Source organism: Cimex lectularius, unplaced genomic scaffold, assembly GCF_000648675.2.
Source record: "Cimex lectularius strain Harlan isolate CLEC.00 unplaced genomic scaffold, Clec_2.1 scaffold65, whole genome shotgun sequence".
In the NCBI taxonomy this organism is placed as follows: Eukaryota; Metazoa; Arthropoda; class Insecta; order Hemiptera; family Cimicidae; genus Cimex; species Cimex lectularius.
The window spans coordinates 155,721-182,156 of record NW_019392646.1 but is presented as its reverse complement, the minus strand read 5'-3'; the positions used below and the strand labels follow the sequence as shown (position 1 = coordinate 182,156).

General features: G+C 35.8%; 2 protein-coding genes across 5 annotated transcripts in view; one reads left to right on the top strand and one right to left on the bottom strand.

The window, feature by feature from the left end:
* The window catches only part of LOC106674416 (zinc transporter 2-like), a 63,028-nt gene extending 44,470 nt beyond the window's left edge, over positions 1-18,558 (bottom strand). For 2 of the 4 annotated variants that reach the window (XM_014407111.2, XM_014407112.2), the window contains exon 1: positions 17,918-18,558. In XM_014407111.2, the coding sequence (XP_014262597.1) occupies positions 17,918-18,069 (152 nt within the window). In that variant the 5' untranslated portion in view covers positions 18,070-18,558. Of the gene's footprint in view, positions 1-14,805; positions 15,412-17,917 lie in introns of those variants that run through there. The other 2 variants (XM_014407116.2, XM_014407113.1) reach the window with 2 other exon arrangements.
* A 5,110-nt stretch (positions 18,559-23,668) lies between these two features.
* Positions 23,669-26,236, top strand: LOC106674417 (tRNA-splicing endonuclease subunit Sen34). The gene is made up of 4 exons (XM_024230447.1): positions 23,669-23,847; positions 23,924-24,162; positions 25,611-25,803; positions 25,861-26,236. The coding sequence occupies exons 1-4, from the start codon at positions 23,796-23,798 to the stop codon at positions 26,205-26,207; spliced, it is 831 nt and encodes a 276-aa protein (XP_024086215.1). The 5' UTR covers positions 23,669-23,795; the 3' UTR covers positions 26,208-26,236.
* Positions 26,237-26,436: the final 200 nt, after the last annotated feature.

The following is a 26,436-nucleotide window of genomic DNA, read 5'->3' as shown; positions in this document are numbered from 1 at the left end:
TTTATAAAATTTTATTATACGGACGAAACGAATTGGTCAAAAATAGTAAATAAGCAAACTTCACAATACATATTTGCAAACCGAAAATGTCTGATAAGCTTGCAATAATGAAATTAATTATTCTTTTTATTTAAGACCTTGGTTGAGATGAAAAAGCTAGCGTGAAAAGCAGGATTCGAACCCACGACCTGGGCTCAATCCGCCGCCAACTTGAGCTATCGTGATTTCGATCTACTCGGACATCAACTCCCAACCCACAAAACCTTTCGCATTTTACTCCTTTTCGCCATTTTTCAAATGTCGTGTAATCAAGATTCCATGCTCAGGGACTTGTGAAAATGGCCACGGGGAGGCTGTTAGTGAAGTGATTATTCTTTACCTTAATTACTCACTTCTTTATATTAAACCACTTGTGTTTAGTGGTCTAATTGGCCATATTAATTATTTCAATTAATTATTCTTTTTATATATGGTCTTGGCTGAGATGAAAACACAAATGGTTAATGTAATTAATTAAGTTAAACATTAAAAAAAGAAACGAGTAAGATGGAAAAAATCGTCACTTAAATATTATCACGTTCGCTCAATAATGCGTAATATTCTCAAAATGGCTCAGTGAGATCAAAGATATTTCTCAACAAAGGGGGTGGGTAGTTGAATTTTGTATTGGCTTCCGACCCCATTGTCATACCTATCTATTCGGACCTGCAGAGGTTCTCAATTGTACATTATGCAATACAATTCTCGTAACTAGCGTCCATTCAACTTTCCTTGCATCGGGCGTTCCTGGTGAAGAGAAATTTCGGTTGGCCTTTTGCCACCTAATTTCACTTTCATTGACATTAAAGTATTACGGCCATCTAATGGAGAAAAAAGGACAGAGAGTGAATAATCACTCTCATTATTAAAACTCTGATTTGTCCATCTCGGTAAATCCCAAAGTTAAAAATATTTGCCATTTTCAATTTAGCATTAAAAATGCAACAAATGGAATTTTTATACGATTAACGCGTATGTGAGCAGAATGGGTCATCGACCATCATTCACCTCAGAGAAGCTAGATAGCGCCACACATTGCGGTCTATAATTCTTTTTTACACTGTCAACAGATAGCACCACACTCTTAGCATGGATTTGCTTAATTAAATTTTCTTTAAAAAGACAATCATCACCGCACCGCCTGACACGATATTAATTTAAATTATGTTTTTACGCAAGCTACATTAATGTACAATGTAGCCTGATTGTGTCAGTTGGCTTTTAATAAACAAAATGAAGTAAAGTTGGGATTAGGTACTTAGTCTCGCCCTATTTCCCATAACAGGTACAAATCGATTTTTTTTTTTTAAGAATTTCAACCTAAACTAACGTGTTTTCTGACCCATTGATTATTATTGCAAAACCGTTTAAGGATTTAATTTACCTATTGCTAATGTCAATAATTCTCGCTCATTCTTACCTAGTCTTGCTTTAAAAAAAAAAAATCTTAAGGTACTTTACACTCCTAGAACTATCTCACTCGCAAATTTAGGCACACACTCACACACTTGATCTCTCACTCACTATTTTTATTTCATTATGATAACTTTATGACATCTGCCAGAAGGAATGTTATTTCTGACAGATTAATAACACGGATATATACTATTGTTAAAAAAAATCTTTATGTATATTACTTCCCCCTTGCGAGTCACAATATTTCTCGATCAATATGACCATCTCTTATGCACACCTCTCTCAATAGCACACTTGGTCACCCACCTCACTCACAAATTTGGTCATTCACTCCCTTACTTGGTTATACATTAAAACCTCTCACTCGCACAATTGGTCACTCATTAATTGATCATTCGCTCACTCCTATTCACTCACACTCTCTCTCTCACTCGCACGTTTGATCACTCATCACTCACACCTTCACTCGCATTTGGTCACCCACTCATTCTTTATATTTCATTATAAGTTTATGAGGTTTGTAGGAACGAATATGACATCTGACAGATTGATACTGGGGTGGTACATATTATTGTTAAACAATCATGCATTGGTATTTTACTTCCTCCTCACTCCCTTTTGGTCATTCACTCACTTCCTTTATTTCATTATGTCAAGTTTTTGAAGTACATGCAAGAAGCATTGTGGTTTGGGTTATTTTGAATTACAAGGTTGGGGTATTTTGCTTCCTCCTTATTCGCACCAATTCTAAATAACTTTTGTGCACTTAATCACTCACACACTTGGACATATTCATTCGACAGAGTGATAGTGGGATAATATACTACTGTTAAAAATTGTTGGGGTATTTTATAACCCCTCTTACATCTCACTCAATCACACCAATTCCCCACTCAGTTTGACTCACTCTCTCACTTGCACACTTGGCCACTCAATCTTTTCATTTCATTTTGACAAGTTTATGAAGTCTACATGAATGAGGTGGCATCTGTCGGAATGATAATGGAGGTATCAAATTATTGTTAAAAAATCTTGTAGTATTTTATTTCATCCTTCCTACTCCCGCTATTTTTCGCGTCGTCTTGCTCAATTTCGGTAAGACTAGTTCAACCACTCTATTGTCCCATTTATGTAAAGACATGTTTATATTAATTATTACCATTTAAGAGGTAATGATGGCAAAATTTATGTCACTACAATTTTGTAAAGGCCAACCTGGAGGATGTTTGCAGTTGTTATAATTTATATACTACAGCAGGTTCAAAAGATTGGGAATTCAATGTTTTTATTGTATCACAGTCTCTATGAATTGCTAAGTTAGAAAGGCGTTACAATCACAAAACGATAAAAAAACCGTTTTATGAATTTATCTATAGAACGATAAAAAAAAAAGGTTTTCACAAGAGGTGATAATTTTAATCTCACTAAAAGCAGTATGAAAGAAATGTTTATTTTAATCAAAGGTATCAAAAGATAAAAAGCTAGTCATTGAGAGTAAAATGTGTAAATAACTTACTTTTTTAAAAAAATCTCGATAACAGCACTTCAGAAAATATTGGGATTTGAATGTAGCTCGTCCATTTTAATTACGAATAACCTCGGAAAATTTAATGACTTAGACTACAAGTCAGTCATGTTTTACACAACAGGCCATTAAATTTAGACATGCATATTAAATTAAATTTGTGGCACGTTCCTGATGGGCACGAATTATTAAAAACCAAGAATCCAAGGGAGGTCAGTTAATCGAAATGTGCCCGACATATCTGCTAACCACCTGATTATACTACAAATAATTAATTACCTAAATTAATAAACCTTGATTGGTTTTTTGACGCCAGGTTGAGAGACATGGTCTCGCAGATGAGTAGAAACGTCCACAAATCGCGACTAACTAAACACAGCTTTAAGTGAGATGTTCCTGCGTAATATAAATAAGAAAACATAAACAATTGGAAGAAAACGTAAATATTGGCTATTTAAATATCAAGGACAATACAGCATGCTCTTATTTATTAATTTACTTATTTGTTTATATTCTTGCTTGTATATGTCATATAATATTAATTGTATTTTGCTTTTTGTGTGGATTTTTTTAGCCGAATTTATCTTTACAAATACCACAAGTGCGTTGAGTGCTTGCAATATTGCTCGGACAAAACACTCCATGCCTGTGACACGATCGACAAAAATGGTGGGTTTTTTAAAAATTTTTTCTAAAATTTCTAATGATTTCTAAAATGTCTTACCTCTGAACATAGTTTACAACTATGCTTTTTACGGCATAAAATACAAACTCTAGACGATTTTTCGGCATCTACAGCATGACAAAAAGAAAGAAATTTAATTCTGCTATCTGTAAATGTTATGTACAATTGTGCAGAAACAATAGACCCTAAATAAAATTCGGTTGTGTAGGTCATGACTGTTTTGTGTTCATATCGAGGTGGGATATTTTTGAATTTTATAATAATCACAAAATTAACCGTCTAATTTCTTTATAAAAATGTCTTATAACGATAATGATCTAAAAGCAATAATCCATTTTTTGGGCAAGAAAATACCGAAGAAGGCAAAATGTCAGTGTTCAAACTATTGGATCGATCGGTAAACAATGAGACAAAGATCGACATACTTTGTAAAAATAAGTCTATTTACACTAACTAAATTTGAACTTCGTTTGAAAATTTTTTCTAGTTCTCAATAGTTTCATTAATTATGGTTTTAATATTTTAACTCTTTTTTGTGCAAAATATATGGTATAGTCTGGATAATAAAATAACCTGATAACTGTCAAGCTTTCGATCTATATCAAGGTCGTCATCAGGGCTAAACATTCTTAAAGATGTCTACAAATTGACATAATACATGGTTGCAATTTTATTTAAAGGCCGACTCAGTCCCAACATTGCTAAGGACTGTGGCAATGGAATATGCACGGTATTGCAATGTTGGGACTGAGTCGGTCTTCAAAGAAATTTTAAACCCTTTCATCAAAAGCTTAATTAAGTCAATTTTTAAACATTTTTAAGATTTGGCCCTTACAATCTTAAAATAGGTTGAAAGCTTGGCACACAAACGAATTTACTTTTCATCCATACCGTACCGAGATACTTATTATCTTTGAAAAATAGAACGCTCGGGAAGGCCCTATTAAGGCAATGGAATTTATAATTTATCCATGATTTCAAAAAAGCACACATGTTCACCTTATGAAGTGTTTCCCATTTACAGAAACTAGGACATATCAGGCGTTTTTTTTAATTTCAGCTTCAAAATATGAATTTATTTGAATTAGTGATGGACTCTGAAAAATCGAATTTTTCAAATCGTCTACTAAAATGGCAATACATTGGGCGATCTTTTTCCTCATGGAGAACATTTTCAATTGGACTCAGAACAAACCATTTTGAGCTAACATCTTTCTTTTTTTTATTACAATCTGTAATTATTATTTACTATTTACATTGAGGGGAGCAAATAATCAATGTTATCCTCCCTCTTCACTTTGTTTACGTTGTTTTACTGTTTACTCAGAAAGGAGGTCGCGGGGCCATTTCCTCTTTTGGGGTTGTAGGGATGGGTTCTATTGGGCAAGACTATTTTGATGGTGGGAGAATTTTTTTTTGGAACTTGGTAAATTTTTAGGGAATAAATTTTTTGATATAAGGAATTTGAAGGTCGTTGTGGAGTGTAGCATTTGAGACATAATAAGGAGCATTTACAAAGGATCTGAGGACTTTAGATTGAAAGGATTGGAGACGTTGGATGTTGGAAGGTTTAGCGGTTCTCCAGTCCTATCGTTGTAGTAGTGTTTTGTAAATTGTAAGTTTGTTTTATGTTGTTAGTTTAGACTATCGTCCTACAAGTCTGTGCAGTAGACCATACCGTCTGTTTAGGTTTTGTCGTGTCAGACGTGTATGTTGATTCCACGTTAGTCGTGAGTCTAGGTTGAACCCAAGGTAGCGAACGCAGTCGGATTTGTGGATAGGAAAGTTATTGTAGTATATCGTGAGAGGAGGTTTGCTTCGGAGTGTAAATGTGGCATGGACGCTCTTGCTCTCGTATCTTCATTTTCCGTTGTCTACACCAATCTGCTATACATGAGATCTTCCGAAGCAACCGCAGGATCGGAATTGGAGGATAGTACAGCTGTATCATCGGCGAAGGATGCAAGTAGGGTGGTAGTACTGTATCTGCAGTATAAAGGAAGTAGAGGATGGTCCGAGCCACTGAGCTAACATCTAAAAATTATTAAATCGTCAAGGTATCAAGTAAATCAAGAAACCGCGTTGTATTTTCTGTAAGAGAAACGTCTTCTTTTTTTATTTAATGCAGAATCTTCGTTGGTGACAAGGCAAAAATTGTAGATCACCAACCTTCAGAACATCTATTGCAACTAAGGCAAAATTCTATATAAAAAGATGTTTGGGTCAATGAACGAAAAAGAACCGAATTACAATTACACTTATAATAAAAGGGGTTAAAAAAAATGTTTGAAAAGATGGACTGTTATTAAAAATTACCACGGTTTAATGGACCGTCAAGTTTTAACAATGAAATTTTAAGCATTTTTTTTCCGAAACAAACTTTGCATCAGAAATCATTTTCAAGACCGGTTTGCTCGAATAAAAGAAAAAAGATGTTTGAGGAAGAAACCTTCGAAAGTCGCCGAGGTTTAATTACGCCATTCGTTTATCTCTGACGGGGATTACTCATGTGTAACCCATTTGATCAAATTGCGCATGTTGGTACTTTGTGCACGGTAAAGATCAGATTAATTTAATCTGTTTATCCCAGGCTCGTAGGGCTAAAATTAAATAAAAACGACTGAGATCTGATAAAATTCCTGGAAGATGTTATGGCGCTGTATCATTTTAAATGGGCTAGTTTGTAAAAGCGCAATTCTTTAATAACGGCCACGTGTCTACAGGCTCCCTTTAAACGAGGCCGAAGCCCTTTTAAACTAAAAGTATCGATAGTCATTAAACGAATTGATAAATAATTTACTCTTCTTTTAAGCTGGCTGTAATCAATAATTTCTAAAAAGCTTAAGTAAATAAATTAAATGTTTTAATTCATTCTCCACGGCGTGTTTTATATTATAATGCCACTGGGCAAATTTTTTATTAAAACTGAGTAGAAAAATTTAAATTTTATCTGACTTCTGGTGGACCAATGCTCGACAAAAAGTAGCTACTCGATCACTAGGCAGCATACAGAGATTAGCAAACCTATGTATCACAGAGGCAATGGGAACAACCCCTACAAGTGTACTGGAAACCCTGCTAAGCCTACCTTCACTGGAAACATTTATATACGGAGAGGCTAGGAAAAGCTCATCTAGTCTCCAAAAACAATCGAATTGGATAGGAAGTAAACAATTCGGGCACACAACCATAATTAATAAAATCAGACACCTTTTCTTAGAAATGCGGACTGACCCATATCATCCCTGAAACATTCTTTACAACATCCTACAACAGATTATAAATGAGAGGAATAACTCAGAAGGGCATCAGATATAGTGATATGGATACAGATGGCTCTAAAACAAACTAAGGAACCGGATCGGCTGTTTTTTTGTACAAGCCCAAAATATGAGAAACTCATTTGGGAAGTACACTTCGGCCTTTCAAGCAGAAATACATGCCATCAATGCTTGTGCCCTAGAAAACCTTAAAAGAGGTTACATTGGTAAAAAAAATCCTCATAAGATCTGATAGCCAAGCAGCTATTAAAGCATTAGCGTGTAAAAATACCATATCAAAATTAAAAGTCAGTGAATGCATCCAAAATCTCCAAAACCTTGGAAACACAACGAGCTGATGATATCTTGGGTGCCAGGTCACAAAGGAATTTCTGGTAACCGAAAAAGCAGACACATGGCCAGAGGAGGATCTGCAAGACCATATGGGCTCCGAACTATACTTGGGATAACAAAAACAAATACAGAATCCTCCATCGCAAAATGAGCCCAAATAAAACAAAAGGAGAAGTGAATAAACTCTAGCGCGCTAAACTTATAGTAAAACAACCCACCAAATGTGTGGTGATTAATGACCGTTAGTCGATGATTATTCGGAAATCGTGAGATGCGATCTGGTGTAATGTAGGTTTCAGAAAAACGTTTTCTTAATCGTGCCAACGTTTCGATCTTTATTGAGATCATCTTCAGCGCCTGGGATTACAAACATTGTTTAAATTTAACAAATACATGTAGGATGTGGAAAAAAAGTGAATTTATACAATACAAAAAATACTTTGATTGAATATAAAAAAATATTTTTTGCATTATATAAATTCACTTTTTTCCACATCCTAGCATTTTCTCCAGGTTTAATTTTACATTTTTTTTATTTCAAATTGTTCAACATAATCTAGTTCCCTCGCTTTGTTGAAATAGTAACACTGTTGTATATAAATTTAAATTTAAAGTGAGTTTTGTATCATTTGGATAGTCCTTAAATTCAGAAAATCTGTTCGATTTAGGCAAGTGTTCTTTAACTCTAATTGCTGCTATTTCCTGTATATTTAATATCGCATACATTACAACAGAATTTGTAAACCCAGCTTTTTGACAAGTTGTCAACCTTGTCTTTAAGTTTTGGGATGATGTGTCTGAGTGAGCACGCACCTTTAAAAGCTACTCTAAAACCTACTCGTCTAAGAATTTTACCTACTTTTTCTAAGGTTCATTTATGGTGGGATGGCTGAGTCCGATTGTTTCTTCTTTTAAACTTTTTTTTATAATTTTTACAATCAACCTATCGATAAATTCACTAATTTCGTGGTCCGCTTGACCAATCAATATATTACAATCTATCGATAAATATTTCTTTATACACATTGTTTTAGCCAAGGTTTTAATTGTTTGTAATTCTTTTTATAATTAGCAGGTGTTAATGAGAGTTTCAACATACGTCCTATGAGCCGTTTTCGACCTACCGTATAACACTGGATTTACTGGGTTCATTTGTATTAGTTTTTTAACCGGATATTGATCATTTGAGAATAGAAAGTTACTATTTTTATAGCTGTTTGAACTCGAGTTTTTTTAATGTTATAAAAGTTCTTTTTTTATTCCTTGACAATCGTTATTGCTTAGGGATTCTTCTACTTTAAAAGTGTATTAAAAGTGTTCATTGATAACTATACTACTCCCTTTATCGTCTTTTAAAATACGTCGTTGTTGTTACTTTTTAAAGTTTTATGAATAGATTATTAATTGTACGTGAGAACGAGAGTTAAGGAATGGCAGCTTCGATGTATCTTAGTTCTGTTTTTGGGACAAATTTTAAACCTTTATTTAATAATTGTTTATAATTGTTATAATTGTTTTCTTCTTTAATTAGGACCATTTTTGTTAAATTTATAACCCTTGAATAAAATTTCATTGGGTTTTTTTTTATGAGTATAATATTTTTAAGTGAACCGTACTTCATGTTTTTACATTTTTTTATCCATGGTATTTTGTTTTTTATCAATAATAAATTTAAGTTTTGCAAGTTTCATAATCGAATTTATCCCAAACAAATGTTAACAATAACGAGGCAAGCGTAATGTGAACAAGATATTGGCAAAAATGTGTTGTATCTCTGATTATATAATTTATGTAATACATTATTTGATCTGGTTTTATGGTTTTTACGTTGTAAGAGGGTTGAACAGTTCTTTTTTATTTAATTTAGCAAGAACGAATTTTGTGGTTAGGTTTAATTTCAAGCAAGGAAAATTGAACCAGATTGAAAGTCTTAATTTATAATAAAATTTTAAAAGTTCTTGTTTACTGGCTGATTTTAAATAGGAGGTTGTTAATTATGTTTTATAATCCATTAAATGCTTTGACTGGCAAATTAGTAGAAATGATGAAGGTGGGGTGAGTGTAGATTATTTGTAAATGATGGTTCTAGTCACAGATTGTTTACAACGATCCGGATTTCGACTCTTACAAATCGTGTCGAAAGACATGTTTGTAACTCCCTCAAACTGATTATGAGCATATAATGCTCGAAATACGGATCGTTGTAAACAACAAAGTGTGAGTAGAACCATCATATATAAAAACGGAATCGACACACTTATACCTTCATCATTTCTATTTTCAAGAGCAATCAAGCCTATTTTTATCGCCGTTGCGTAATTCCTAATCCATTTCACAATATTTTTATAGAAACGCGGTGGATAATTTTGAGAGAGATAACATCGAATTTTCCAGGCGTTTCTGTCGCCAGGGATCGAAATGCGAAGCATGCCATTTGTGTGCAACTCGTTCTCGTAACGGGTGATGAAATTGTTCTCATTGAAAAATCATTAGTCAGCACAGTGACGAACGTGAAGTTCAGAAATCGGCCTTCGCTTCGCTATTTTAATTGTGGAGGGGAAAATTTTTATTTGGCCTGGTCGATCAAGTGGAATTGTAGGTCGTGTCAAGATCGAGACTTGGAAAAATAAAGTATCTCAGTATCACTGATGTACCATGTTTACAAAACTGGCCAAGTCCTTCGATATCGAGGGAAAAAATGTAATTTTAAATACTTAGTTTCGACAATGAAAGGGGGTCCAATTGAGAAGGCTAAATAAACACCAATACCAAAAAATTAAAATATTTTGTGACATGTCTTCTATTCAAATATCACAAGATGATATAATTATTGATGATGATATGAGACATTTCAATCATTTTACAATTTGACATAACATATTTTACTATCTTACAGTTTAAAGTTTCCTTCTATTTGGAATACGTCTTTTTTATGTAGTGAATCAAGATTTACGAAAAATAACTAAAACATTATTTTGAAAGTTCAAATCGCAATGGTTAGAAGTTGATTTTTTTTGCCTATCAATACTGTTTTAAATATAAATTGTCTATTTTTAAAACTGGGTAGCGTAGACCTATAGACCTCTTATTTGTTTCAAAGGAAATATTTCGTTCGTAGTTTTAACTTTGGGAGAAGAAATTTCTACATTAACCCTCGACAGATAAAAAATGCCCAGGTGCAGCGAGGTTCCATCCAGAAGACAGAAAGTGAAACCAAAATGAAGAATATATTAAAATTAACTTCATTTATCAATAATTTATTACTCGTTAGTATAATAGTTAGTATAATAGAAGTTTTAGTTCATTATGGTTTATACGATTTTTATATAGTTTTTATATCGTCAATACAGTATTTTCCTGATTTAAACGTAAATTGAAAACTGTTAGAATGGTGCGAGAGGTTTCGTCCACTCCGTCGACTTGTGTTAAATGCTAGCGTTTAATGCCGTTTCTCAATAATTATTTTTTCAGTAGCGATCCATGATTTGCTCAAGTGAAGTGAGGAAATTGTTTCTATACATGCATTCTATACATTTGAATTATAAGGTTTACAACAGGAAAAAATAATTTAAACAGAGAAACCAAACCAAAGGATAGATACAATACGACATGCTTCAGATTCATCACCTTGGCCTAGTTCAGTACCTAATCAACTAAAATGAAACATCTAATGGACTAACTCACGCTGGAAAAGATTAAACGAAGTTTATTTTTCGTATATTTCATCAAGGTTTTACTCTGGGCTAGGTTTGTATACTCTGGTCCAAATCCAATTACAGTACATACTCTGGTACCAAGTCCAACACTGGTAGAAAAACATTTTTATGAAAACGTCAAAAAAATTCGAAGGTTCCTTCATTGTCATATTTTCGCTAATTAGGGTTTTCGTGTCGAGTTGGATGAAAATGAGTTTGAGTTCTGGTGTGAGTAAGAATGAATTGTGTGAGCGTGAGTGCGTGATATGTATGATTTGAGTTTGTAAAATGTTGATAGGATCAACCATTTCTGAGTTATGCCCGGCGGAAGATGCGTGAGAGGGGTATGCTTTTTGTAACAAGATGGTTGATACAAAAATTTAGAATCGAATTGTACAATAAAAATGAGGTATTCCCATTTAAAATAACAACGTTACTGTCATTTCCTAGCTAGATGAGAAAGTCATGTAAATATGCAACAACCACGTGATTCTTAGCCAAACTTAACATGGGGTTTGTGTAAGACCATTTTTTGCTAATGTTAATCGTTTTCGAAATAAACAGGGAGGCCAGCCTCTTGTTACAAAAAGCATACCTCCGCGTCTTCTGTCGGACATAACTCAGAAATGGTAGATCCTATCAAAATTTTCCTTTCAGTAAAAGTGGCATAAAATAAGCTCTAAAATCGACATGTACAATAAAAATGTGGGATTCTCATTTAAAATAACAAAATTACTGTCATTTCCCAGCTAGATGAGGAAGTTAAATAATTTACCACCAGGCGATTCCTCGTCAAAATTAACTCAAAGTTTATGTAAGACCATTTTTTCCTAAAGTTAATCGTTTCCGAATTAAATGGGTGGACAATAGAAGTTGATACTCCCTATACATTCCTTCAAAGCATCCTATGGTTTGATTCTCAGAAACTACAAAAGCTCGTGTCCAGCCTGAAACGGTCCATGACGCTTTTGGACGAAAATAGCATTTTCATCAAAGTAGACTTGAGTAAACGCTTCAGTCAGTATGATAGTAGCAAGTCAGTAAGTAAGCGTGAGTACATCCGGGGTGGTGAGTAAATGTGAGGATGTTAAAGAATGAGCTAGTTATTAGTGAGAAGTGAGTGAAAGTAAGTGTGTGAGAGTGCATAAGTGAATAAGTTCATGGGAATGTGAGAGTTGTGTACAAACTATTAGGTCTCAATTTTTTTTTCAATTAACTATTTCATTCACCATTTTTTGATAAACTTTTAGCAGACACAGTACATTCTACCAGAGCCCCCAGAAAATCTGGAGTTCACTCGAGCAGTAAGAGTACGAATAAACGAGTAGGTACTTGAACGAGGTACTTGTGTAAATGAGTGGAAAAATCAATTTTACCGAATGAATTATAAACAATTAAGTTTTTAAATATATATTTTTTTAATAAATCCGCTCAAAGAGACGCTACACAGTTGAACAACAACAAAAGTGGGTTATTGAGATGAAGTCTATACGTTCGGAAAATTACACTATCTCGATTACACTCGACTGACTCATGAGTGTACATGTCAATTTTACAGAATGAACTATTAATAAGTAATATTTTAAATACGTTTTACACTTTACATCCGCTCAAAGAAACCACTAGTTTGATTCTACACGTTTGAAAAAGTACAAAAGGTTGCGTACACTCTAGTGAGCTAGTGAATGAGTGGATGGGTGAATAAATGAGTGAGTGAGTGAGTGAGTGAGTGAGTGAGTGAGTGAGTGAGTGAGTGAGTGAGTGAGAGTGAGAGTGAGAGTGAGAGTGAGAGTGAGAGTGAGAGTGAGAGTGAGAGAGAGAGTGAGTGAGTGAGAGTGAGAGTGAGAGTGAGAGTGAGAGTGAGAGTGAGAGTGAGAGTGAGAGAGAGAGAGAGAGAGAGTGTGTGTGTGTGTGGTGTGTGTGTGTGTGTGTGTGTGTGTGTGTGTGTGTGTGTGTGTGTGTGTGTGTGTGTGTGAAAACTACACGATCGGAAAATTACAAAATCTCGAGTACCCTTGAGTAAATGCATGAATTACAGTTCGTGAGTGAATGAGTGTACATTTCAATTTTACAGAATGAACTATTGATAAATAACATATTTGTAACTACATTTATTTGATATTTATTACAAATATTGTATTAAGTAAATATGTTCATATATGTCGAATTTGTTCATTTGAGTCTCTTGTAGGAAAAGTTGCCGAGTGGGAACACTTCTTCAAATAATATTTTAAATACGTTTTACACTTTACATCAGCTCAAAGAAACCACTAGTTTAATTCTGCACGTTTGAAAAAGTACAAAAAGGTGAACACTCAGTGGCTAGTAAATGAGTGAGTGGGTGGACGGACGAAAAAGTGAGTGAGTGAAAGTAAATATGTGAGATAGTTTCCACGGTAGGAAAATTACAAAATCTCGAGTACTCTCGAGTAAGTGCATGAATTACCGAGTGGGCGAATTCGTGAGCGAATGAGTGTACATGTCAATTTTACAGAATGAGCTATTAATAAGTAATATTTTAAATATGTTTTACACTTTGCATCCGCTGAAAGAAACCACTACTTTGATTCTACACGTTTGAAAAAGTACAAAAAGTTGCGTACACTCGAGTGAGCTACTGAGGGAGTGGATGGTGAATGAGTGTGTGAGAACTACATAGTCGGAAAATTACAATATCTCGAATACACTCGAGTAAGGGCATGAATTACCGGGTGGGCGAATTCGTGAGTGAATGAGTGTACATATCAATTTTGCAGAATGAACTATTAATAAATAATATTTTAAATACGTTTTGCAATTTACATTCGCTCATAGAGACTCACACACATATTCTTACTCTCACTCATCTTCATGAGTATAAGCATATGTGTGAGAACGTGTAAGTGTATATCGTCCAACGATGATTCGATTCAACGATATATTAGTAACAACTACGTTGTAAAATCACCACTTGATTTTTTAAAAGAAGCTTTTGGTGGATACTGTACATTCGCCCAAAGCACTAAACGGTCTGATTCTACTACACGGTCGGAAAATTACAAAAACCCAGTACACTCAAGTAAGAGAGTAGGAGGTACATGAGTAAAAATGAGAAAGTATAAACGAACAAGTGGTCAATGAATATATATGAATACTGAGTTGATAATCACCAAGAATTTTTTGCTTTAGCATTGCTTTTAGCAAACTGTACATTCATCGGTCGAGAAACTACGAAGTTCACGTACTCTCAGCAGATAGTGGCTTTGAAGGGTGTGAGCATTTGAATTGTGAGCATGTAAGTGTGAGTGTTCAAGAAATGTATACTGAATAAGGAATAACTGCGTTGGAAAATCGGCAATTAATTGTTTAAATAACTTTTAGCAGACACTGTACATTCGTCCAAAGAATCCGACGGTTTGTTTCTACACGGTCGAGAAACTACAAAAGCTGGCGTACCAGCCGGAATCGGTCTAACAAGCATTTGTACTAAAACATTTTCCTTCAAGAAGATCCTAACGATTTACCTTGCCTCTACACAAATACAAACTGACAAAAGGCCCACCTTGGCAACAAACAGTAAATATAATAGGAGTCGAGATAATAGAGAAATAAAAGGTTTTGATTTAATGATGCTGAACAACAAATGGGTTGGCTGTTGGTATCTCAGTTTCATGAGACAAAATCATGGGGAAAGAACGATGATGCCCCAACTTCTAAGAACATTCAACATGAGTCATGACATTTATCAGCCAGCAATATTAAAATTCCTAATTTTAAGGAACCCAGGTGCGAGATGAATATCGTACATTTTTTAAATTAATTAATATAAGGAAAAATGTGTAATAATCTTACCTGAGCGTGTATCTGACATTGGGAAGCATTGCTTCGTTCATTTTGCGGCTTTTTTAATATGTATATAACAAATTAAATAAATATATTATAAAAGTATAAAAAAATTAAGCAGTTTTTATTTTCTGTTGTAAGAAAAAAAATCAAAATAAATACGATTTCAAAAAGCACTAAAACAATCTAATATTTAAACGTGAAGTTTTGATTATTCTGTAGTTTGATAATTACTCTTTTTTTCTTTCTAACTAGAGGTAAACTTCACTTCCAGACACACGATCCGATTGTCTTTAAGGGGCAATAAAAATAAAGGACGTTGCGTTTGAAAAATCTTTTCAAATGTACGTTCCGGGAGGAGCCAGTGTTTACGTCGGTGGGTGATTCCAAAGTGCCGAGGCAGGCGTATCGATTACGATGAGGACGGGGCCGAGTTTCCTGGCGGCGGTTGAGTTCTCTTGAGCTGAGGGGTCCTTGTCCAAAAACGCAGAGAAGTCCGATTCGAGGGGGTAAAAAAAGCACACGGCCACGACACTGCTTTTCCTTTGAAAACGACTGTTGGACGAGTGCGTGCTGGGTCACACTATCTACTCTTCAACGATAAAACAACTGACTGCGACTCCATCTTCCGTCGGCGGGGTGGAAACTCGAGGGTCACGGGCATCCCGCCTACTTTCGAAACTCGGCTTCGCCCTGGGGTCCGGGCTCTTCGTTTCAAAGAACGACGCGAGATCCATTTTATTAACAAACAAACAGCAAATAAATAAATAAACCAATTCGACAGAAAAGGGAAATAGAAAAACCCCTTAGAGAAAATTGTTATAGAAGTTTCACCCTTTCTTTCATACGTAACAGTTTCTCAGGGGTTATTGACCCAATTTCCCACCCTCCTTTTACTACCCTCCCAGTGTTTACGCTCCCTCCCCTTTACCTTCATTTCCGATCCCTCTGACAAAAAATAATTTCAAAAAACCTAAACATGGTGTTCTGTTCAAATGTCCTGGCTGAAAAAAATCTCTGAATATTTTTCAATCTAATTGAAAATTTCTTCAATTAACAAACATATATACAGAGTTCCTTAGGATTAGTACAGCTTTAACATTTCAAATACACCCTATACTTACTCCGACAGAAAATTTAAATGAAGTTTTACGCTTAAAACAATGCCGAATTCCTATTTAAATTGGTCATATATGTAATAAATTTATGATAGGTACACAGTAAAAAAACACATTTTAAACAAAAAATGTTAGTTATTTTTTTAACTAAACCCACTATTTATTTATTTTTAGATAAATAGTGAGCTATGAAGTGGGACCATCGATGTGGCAATTGAAATATAATGCTCAATAATGAATAGGGATATTGCCAATTTTGTAGTATTTACTTTTCCTAGCATTTTATTTTATTTTTATCATAAATTAGAAGGCGTTGCTTATAACCCCGCCCCGAGGAATATCATGTACTCTGGGTTGAGTGCATGACATCTGGAGAGTAAAAGTAATTTATTAGCGTGAAAGAAAGGGGTTCCTTATAACCCCGCCCCGAAGAATATCATGTACTTATGTAGGTGAGTGCATGACGTCTGGAGAGTAAAAGTAATTTATTAGCAACTGCCTCTGTGATATCCACTTGCAGGTGACCTCATGTCTCATTCTCACAATAATATTGCAAACTTCTGGTTCAAGATTGTCTTTTCATGGTTAAAGATAATACAACTGGATTAAAATGGAGAAAAGAAAAAAGGTGTTTGTTTTCCAAAATGAGTAATCTTCATGTTTACTATTCTTAAGTAATTCCGTTATTAAAAATGAGGATTAATCTATTATCTACCCAAATAACAGGGATATATTGATTGGTTAAGTCAATTAACATTAATAGAATAAGAATATATTCCAAATATCCCTATCCATTTTTGAGCAGTTTATATGTCATAAAAATAAACGGTGGGTTTAGTTCAAAAGATAACCAACATTTTGCGTTACCTAAGGTTGAGTTAAGTCTGGATATGCATGGCTTGGGTTAGGTTAAGTTAAGAGAGAAGCTAGAATTATAGACAGTTTAGGTTAGGCTTGGCGGATTAAGGTTAAGGACGTGTTAGGTATGTTTAGGAAGTCACTTTTTGTAAAAGATGGTTGTACTGACAGATTTGAAGATTTTTTTATATTTTAAGTGAATCGATCCCGTTTCTGCAAACTTAGAAAAAAGGGGTGTAGGAGGGAAATAAAAACTACAGCACTAGAGTGCGTCCAGTTGAATCTTCATCACGCCCATGGCGGCAAGTGATGTCCTAAGCCGCCTCTTCACCTGGAAACTCCTAGTCATCGATTTATAAATATATCTTTAGGCATTTTACCTGCCGTTTGTGACTGAAACGATTCGTTTCCTTATAGTATAACATCTGCACAAATAGCTGACCATTCGCTTGCTCAATATTAAAGAAATATTATCAAAGAAAAGCGTACCGAACTGCATTTGCACTCGAACGTGACAGAGAAAAACTACTTGATATCTGCGGTCAGCAGACTTATTTGACTTTAAATACAAAGCAGGTGAGATGTAACGTTGAGCGTATGTTGAAAGTTAAGCCAAACCGCGAAGGATTATCTATCATTTATCCTCGACCAATAGTCCAATCGAAAATTGATGAAATGCTATCACTATGGATGGACTATCTACTCAATAACTCAACCACTACAATATAATATGTAACTAGTTTTATCGAAACAATAAACTGAGATACCGAGAGTATCATCTAGAAAAAAAGGAGAATCTAGAAAAAAATGAAACCGTCCATTTGGGCTGTTAACTCCAATTTCTTACTTAGAAATCTGGCAAAGGAAATAAAGGGATTTGGCTAATCAAAACAATTAATGGACGCTATTGCCTTAGAAGTATTTTCAGTAAATAAATCTTGAAAGATGGAATATAAAGAAATAAAATGTTACTATAGTAAGTGGAACAATTATAGTTTAACTGAGATACATATGCCCCCTCATTTATCAATCGCATATGTTTATTTACAGGAAAACATCAGTAATTTTAAATAAAATAGTTAAGCGGCAAAAGTTAATTTTCTTCCAGGGTTCTTAAAAATGTGATAAATGTAAAAAAGACTTACCTCAGATATTGCTGGGATATGACTTCGTGTGTCGTGGTGTGAGAAGTTTTCCCGTCTTTCGTGTACCAGATTATGGGCTCTGGGATGAGCACGTGGCTCGGGTGCGTCGATATGGGCTCTGGGATCTTTCGGACCTCATTTTCCTTATCCATAGCTTGCTTTGGACGAATCGAACCGGCACGAGATCAAAAAATCAACGCCACTCGTGTGCTATGACATGTTTCGAATTGCTAAAACCAACCACTGCCAATTAGAAGACGGAACGGAACGATTTTTCTACTTAGGAACCGGGGTGAGTGAGGAAACAGAGTCGGCTTTTTTCTTTTTTCTCTCCTTGTCTGCCTTTTTCATAAAGAACGTTGAAGCGCCTCGACTTCTCAGACTGACACCTTGTGAGACGGGCGCAGCCAACTGGAAATCATAGTTGTTACTGAATATTTGAATAGCGAAGGGCTAGAAATTCCGGTTTAACGATTGAACTCATTTAATGAAGAAACTTTAGAATAAAATTTATACACATGGGTGACAAAATACTAGAATCTCAGATATCGTCGGCACGAACAGATGAAAACGTCCAAGGAGACCGAGGCTATCCGAAAAATTGATTATTGCAAAATTGGAAACGTCCGACTACGAATCAAGAACAGAAATCCTAAGTCTATGTCATAACAATTGACTCATGTGTTCGAATTTCGAAAACAATTTTGGAAAAGAAATATAAATAAAATAAAACGTGTTATTGATCTTTAAGAGTAATCAATGTTAAATAGTACTACATAGTAGTAAATTCTAAATTCTACTCTAGTAGCAAATATCTTTAAACATTGTCTATATTGGTTATAAATTCAGATTGCCCAAAATAAGTTCCGTACAAAACATCTACGAGACAGCATATATTCAATGCACCAAACAAAAATAATGTACATTATATAAATATGAATGTAAGGTAAGGCCATTAGTAGCACACTGTACATGCGAGTACAGTCTATGAGCCCAGGTCATCCATCCCTCGATATGACTCGGGACCAACGTCTTCCCAATCGCCAGATAGCATTGTTGGGAAGAATTCTTGAGGAGAGATTACAAATTAAAGGATTTTGATGTTTGGCTAATCTGGAGTGGAATCTCCTATATCGGGAACTGACTAGGGGGTTTGAAAAATGATATTACCAGGTAATAAGAAAGATTCGTGCGGGTTCAACGGATTTAGTAATTATCAAAATTAAAATTAGTTTAGAAATATTTGATTCGGGGAAATAATCTACATCGGCATCTATAACCTTTTCCCGAGTTATTAGTTACTAGCCTACTTATGCTCTTCTTACAGAAGTTTAGATCTTGGAACTTAAAAAATAAATTCAGTTCATTTTCCAGTGTTGGCGATTATCGAAGGCGATTGCTAAGAAAAGGAGAAAGTCAGATGAGGCCGGACTGGAGTACGGAATGTGTGGTAAGAAGCTTCATTATCGCCACCTTTGCTGTTCTGGCTACATACCCACCCAGGGAGTTGTAGCTCACTCAATGTGGAACTACAGCGACGACGGGTGGTATAATGTGGTTGAGGTCGAGACCCCGAAACGGTCCACCTCGTGTTCTCATCCACGTCCCTTTCTCAATCCAGGTTCCTTCATTCTATCCTTGGTTACAAAGGGGGTGTCCGGGCGCAAAATAAAAGTGTAGCCCAGAGGGCGTGGCAACCTCTCTAAACTACAAGCTGTACTCGTGTCGGCGTCGGGTCGGCATGGGCGGCGGGTGCCTTATCAGCGGCACACGAGGGTTAGGGTACCAGATCCTGTCTGCATAGACGGGGGAGGGTGCATAACCATCTGAACTACGGGGTAGCATGCACACAGAAGTGTTCCAAAATTCAGCCCATGTACCAATGGGAATGGATTCGTAGTGGCACGTGGCGACGCCCTTGGCGGGAACTTAGAGAAGAGGCTGTCTTCTACCTGTGACCTTCGCACGAAACTTGCGTATGACCACCGTTATACACCCGGCCTCACGGGATACGGCGGATCGGCGGCAGCGTATAATATGCTGGAAAGTCCCTCGAATGCGTGAGTATTGGCGGATGGGAACGGGTAGTGAATCGGTTGCTCCTACTCGAGTATGCTTTGCACTTAGGTGTAGGCTGAGCTCGATTGGAGGCTTTTACCGTAGGCGGTATTCCTCTAGGGGGTGGTGAGCAATTCCACTTTAAACGAAACCGCGGCCGGAGCGGATCCGGTAGTTTCTACGCTAAAGAAGCCCCAATTCTCTGAGAGATAGTGTGGCCTTCTCTATCTAGGGAGTGCGCGGGAGACCGGGCTGATGTATTTCGGCTTAGGTAGCCCTTTGCGCGCGGCATACGGTCTGATGCTCAATGCAGACCCGACCAATCGGAATGGGCAAACGGGGAGCGAGGTTGTCTTGGCCCTTCGGGCTGAGCTGCCTCTACACCAATGCTGCGGCAGTAACACCATTCTGTCATATGTGGAGGTGCGTCACCTCTCATTTTGAGAATCAAAACGTCCGATAAGGCCGAATAGGCTAGGTGCGGACGTTAAAGATCTTCATTGTCCTTTTTAGGACGACCGAGTATACGGGAATGTTCTGTTCTGGCTACATGAGGTCACATCACATCCTGATAACAAATTACTTTGTTCTCGAGAGCGGTTGTTTCTGGGCCAGAGCAAAGGTACGTTGAGTTGACTTCAGTAGATTTTTGTGGAGATGGTCTGGTTGAGTTTGTTGGTGAATGGGACAGATCATTTGGTGACAGCCAATGGTACGTTCTCCTTATATTCCTGGAATGGAAGGCAATTGTTAATAAGCTGAGGCTTGTAGATTTATGAGAAAGGAATCTTCCCACGTCGATGTAAGCTAGGTGTATAAGGTTTCATCGATTATATACATTGAACACTTTGACAAGCTATTTTCACACGTATGACTCGAATCAAGCTCGATAGCGTCCCTCATAGTTTTCATTGAAGAAGGTCTACCAGACCGCTGTTCTTCAATCTCCTCATTCACAAAAGCAAACTTTTTAAACCACTTTTGTGTAGGGAAGCAACGATAAATCATATATATCTATATATTTCTATCGATATCGATATATTTTCCACGACATATCGGTGAAGCCGATATATAGTTTTCGATATATCGGTTTTCCGATATATTGATTATATAGATTAAAGATTGCCATCCCTACTTTTGTGTAATGCGCTTAGGGATGGTTACTTATTAATGTGTCCAACAGAGACCCAAATGGACTAAGAAAACCCCCAATTTGGAACTGGACACATGAGTACTCTTGAAAGACCCCACCAGCTCACCGTTACTTTGGTAAGCGGGGCGAGTGGTGGAGTTACATCCGGGTAAGGACGGGGTGGTTCGAGTGCTAAAGATCAAAACCCCTAAGGGCGAATTCTGTCGACCTGTTTCACGCGTAACACAACTACTTCCGAATTAAAATTAATAAATTTTAACTAACTAAAATTTGGTGGGCGGTATGTTTGAGCTCGTGCATTTTGCTTAATAATGAGAAAGAATTTTATTTTATAATTTACAATGAACTGTTCAAGACACGTTTCCTTTGAGAACTGACGCATTATCCTCTTGGTGTTACGTTATGTAACACTTAATCCCCCATGCAAATAGAAAAGTTGATTATCGGTATTATAATAATAATAAATGAAATACCGCACGAACTATTACTGTTACCTGGCAAGATCGGAGTGGATTATATGATTATAGGAGCGTTAACTAATGTTCTCAGGACTTTAGATTGTAAAACTTGGATACGGTTAAGAAACGTTTTGCTGTATAGTCTTCTTGGCAGAGATAAGAAATCTTCGTAACTTAGCTTTTGGATCTACCTACAATATACAAATCATCGGCATAACCAAGATGTTGAACAATTCAACGATAGCAGGGTAATCTAGTTTCCTCCTTTTTCTGTTCCAAAGCCATCAGAATGTACTTTCTTGTTGTTCTACTACTAGTTTAGTACTACAATTACTACTACTGATACAGCGATACAAATAGATGGATGGATATCGTATATTCTCCAGAATTGTGCGAGAACATTTGATCTGTCGTGGATTTCTCTGGTTGGAATCTACTCTGATGCTTTCCCAGAGTATTTTCAACATGAAAATGCAGAATTTGTACAATAAATTTAATATTTAGTCAGAAAAGAAGAAATATAATGTAAATGTTGTCTCTCTAGAAGTACCGTGAGGGAATTTCTAATAAATTAATGCAGGCCGTTGGTTGCACACTGCGTGCTAGTACGATTTCATCCCAGGAGGCATGTGATGTTTGACTAATTTGGAGTGGAATGACTCATATCGGGATCGGGCGTCTGTCAAACATACAAGGGAGCGTTAACTATTGTTGTAAGATGTTAAATTGTAGGACTGGGATATGCTAAGGTTGGAACGTTTCGCTACACTTCAATTCAATACGTCCATTTGTATGCATAGTTTTTTTCTTGTTTAGTAGCGTTAGTTTGAATCATTCGCCGAGTAACCTTTTCAACATTTTATATCTTGGGTTTCAGTACATCCTTAGCCGAGTGTGGGGTTCCATGTCAGTCGTTTGTCTAGGTAAAGTCCAAGATATTTCAATTGGTTCGTATTTGGGATAGGAATATTGTAAAAAGAAAATAATAAGAAGATTTTTCTTAAATGAAAGTTTAGATTTTTGTTCGTTTCCTTTATTTTTGAGCCAGGGTCAAGGGCTTTGTAGATTACGAATTGCTGTATCGTAAGCGACGGTTATTGTTTCTAGGAGGGTCGGTAGGTAAGCAGAATACATTATGCATACAAGAGGAGCAAGCGAGCTCCCGTGCGGGACTCCTGCTCGAACAGGATAAATGAAGAAAGAAAGGATCTTTGACTGACGTCTAAATATCGGAGAGATACGATTTAAAGATTATGTAATAGGTAGCAGGTAGGATGCCCTTTAACTTACACAGCAGCACCAGCTGACTTTGATACATCAAAAGCTTGACCTATACCCAGGAACATTTTGTAAAAGATAGTTCTACTTACAGATTCGAAGTAATTCGATTTGACAAATCTGTGAGTACAACCATCTTTTACATAAAATGAAGCTATATACTCACCCTACTTTCATTATTTCTATATATCCAGGAATACACCAAGGCAATACTGCCTGGTGAAAAGACGGATGGGAACTTCGGAACTTAACTGATGTTCGGGAATGGTATTTTTTCCTAATAAGGTACACCTAAGAAGCTTTTTGGAGTTAGGAAGAATTTTTTTTTTTTTTTTTGCGTTTATGTAAAATGTCGGTTGGTAAATGCTTGAGCTTCTGCACAAGTGAGGATTTTCAAAATCAATTATTTTTTTAATGTAATTTCGATTAGCAAACACTTGCAATATAACTTTGTAATTAAAAATTAAAAAAGAAGTGCAATATTAAGATCCCCTATATTGTACTGACTTTCAACCATCAGAATAAACCAATTTAAATAATAAACAAATTTGGTCGAATTATTTGTATTATTCTGCTGTTTGATGTTATGTGTTGTCTGTTCCACTGTTCTAGCTGTAACACCCGAAAATTATGAACATCCATCCAACATCATAATTTTTTATCTTTTTCAGTAAAATTTAATAATTTAAGTTTAAATCAAGCAGCATTATTGTCAAATTTGTACAAATGTGTAAAAAGCACAACTTACAATTAGACAAACATTTAAGCATTAACGACTGAGTCAAACGTGACTGATAAGTTATCATGGATAACCAGCAAAGAGGTTACACTTGTAAACAATTATAGCTATATTTGTACCAGATCTATTTGTAAACAAAACTGTTGATTTGGACGAAGTTTTGTAACAACAGAACTGATGATTTAAGTCGAAATGGTTCGTGTAATGATTAAAGGCAGGGACGCTTTTGTTTGGAACGCCGAAGGTATTGTTTCGCCTCCCTTTGTACTATTTTAATTTAAAAAAATATATATATGTATTATTACCATTTGCAATTTCAGATTGGATGAAGTTAAGACAAAAGCATAGAATCATAGGAAATCTTGTAGGATGCCTTGCTCAGGTACCGAGGCAAGATGTCGAGAATGGCCTTCCGATGAAGCTCCTTCCAGAAGAGGTGACGCTTATCAAAGAAATGAATATTGGAGAACTGTTCGCCTATGTAAATCCAAAAGCTCCTCCGACAGAAGAAACTAAAAAGAAATTCAATGAATACAATGAAAGAATAAAAAAAGAACAGGTAATGGTTGTTAGTCTACTGGATTGTTGTATTGAAACACTACATTTGGATGATTGTACTCCATTTTACTTCATGTTGTAAATGAATTTATAGCTTGTAATTACTGCAAAGTCTACAAACACTAGCATGCCTTAACATACCATGCAATGCATACATGACCCCACAACATCACTGGAAAAAACACTCAATCTCCCACAGCTTTTGAGAGTGCCAATAGATCCTGAGTTACAAAGCAATAAAACCTGATTAAAGATAATTTCTCACAATTCTGGAGAGAATAAAAATAAATGTGATGACCTGACAAAATAAGGGGAAAACTAAATTTTGACCCTTTCAAGTGGACATAGATAACAGAGATCTTTAAAAGAAAGGCAACCCTAATTTTCAAGAAGGGGCCATAATTTGGTATATTGATGAATCAAAGATGGAACAGGGAATGGTAGTAGAAGTAAAAGGACTGAATTAACCCAAGCAAAGACTGATTCAAACAATCTTCCAAGCTAAGGACCATTAATCCAAGCGCTTTCAGACAGCAATAAAAGCACTAAATACATATGCTCTTAGCTCCAAACTAGTCCGGTAAAGCCTAAAAACGTGAGTAGCTTAAGGTGGGTTCCAGTATGCGAAAGTATAGAAGGAAACGAACAGGCTGACCAATTAGCCAAAGAAGGGACAGCCCTTACACCCATGGTACCAGAACCAGAACTAGGTACACTGGAGAGTGTGCTAACGTTGAATTTGGCAAAATGGCTTGTGAAAGATAAACTCAAGCACTGAACAAAACCTCCAAGAATAAGGCAAGGATAGATTTATAAATTTGTCAAAAAGGAGGATATCCCTTGCTCTCAGAAAGCAAGATTTTAGGGAAATTATAGGCTTCTATACCCGCTATTGCCATCTTAACATCCACATAAAGAAGATGGGCAAAGCGGAACAGAAACAAGCTGTTAGGAGAAGCATATATTCAGGCATTTTGAAGAACTTGTGAATCCTCACTTAACATTCACAACCCTGACTAGTTATGCTGAGGCTTTGGTCATTTATTAATTTCTAGAAAAAATTTACTTGACAAACAAACTGCATCTGACAAATTGGGAGCCTCTCAATTACACACTATAAAATCATGATTAAACTAGTAATCAAAATTTTAAAAGTATAATGCAGAGGGCACCATGAAATATCATGGAGTACACTCAAAATATGTACTGGGGCGTTGGTGGCTGCAACGGTTTAGGCGTTGACATGGCGCTCATTACTGTAATGTAAAGGTTCTGGGTTCAAATCCTGCAGCCCTACATTCGAACTCGACATACTTACAAATTTTTTTACAAAAACATCGGGTTGAAATACCCTCATTAAAAAAAAAAGTACAGTTTCAACAATAGAACATAATCCAGTTGACACTCAAAACAGGTAACAATAAAATTTAATATGTTTTTCAATTTTAGGTTGATTATTATGAACAAAAACGAAAGCAAGATGTCCTCTCCATGATAGACATAATTGTTGAAGGGAAACGGAGAAAATTATTAAAAGGTGATCAAGAGGTTGTAATCGAAAAGGATGAAATTTTAAAATCTGAACTGGAAAAAACCAACACAAGTAATTTGCAAGCTGGTGTCAACGTTCAAATCCCGACTGGTAAAGCAGTTTTTAACGTTGAAGTGATCTTTTAAAAATTTGTACGCTTTATTTTAGAACACCCTTGGTTTAAGCTGGAAGACTTCATCCCTGCTGAATGGACCTACCCGGAATCGCCGCTGGAAAAGCTCAAATACAAAGTCTTCAAAGATCTTTGGGGAAAAGGATACTATATCACAATGGGAACAAAGTTCGGAGGGGACTTTCTCATCTACCCAGGCGAACCGCTCAAATTCCATGCTTTTTTCATAATATTGTGCGCACTTGAAAACCAAAATTTACCACTTACTAAATTAGTCACACATACGAGACTTGCTACAATGACCAAAAAGACTTTCGTAATTGCGAGTGAGCAAGAAGGCCGAATTTTCTATTCCAGTTTTCAATGGACTGGCATTATTTAAATATACAATTGTGTTATTTTAAAGCTAAATATTATGAATTGTTTGATTATATTTTATTTTATAGTTATGTTTTACTGTAACAATAACATTAATTAATAAAGCATTGATAATTAATCTCTAATTTTGTGAAATGTTTTGTAACTTTGTTTTATAAGGACTTTTGCTAAGTGTACGGGCTGGCTTCATACAATCAGTATTAAAAAAAAAACTATGTGGAAAAAAAGATTTG

What these genes read in the sequence shown, in the direction of transcription:
- LOC106674417 (XM_024230447.1), top strand. Translation starts at nt 23,796, where the DNA reads ATGGTTCGTGTAATGATTAAAGGCAGGGACGCTTTTGTTTGGAACGCC. An exon ending in TTTTGTTTGGAACGCCGAAG is followed by an intron (nt 23,848 to 23,923) that starts GTATTGTTTCGC and finishes TTGCAATTTCAG; the next exon opens with ATTGGATGAAGTTAAGACAA. An exon ending in AAAGAATAAAAAAAGAACAG is followed by an intron (nt 24,163 to 25,610) that starts GTAATGGTTGTT and finishes TTTCAATTTTAG; the next exon opens with GTTGATTATTATGAACAAAA.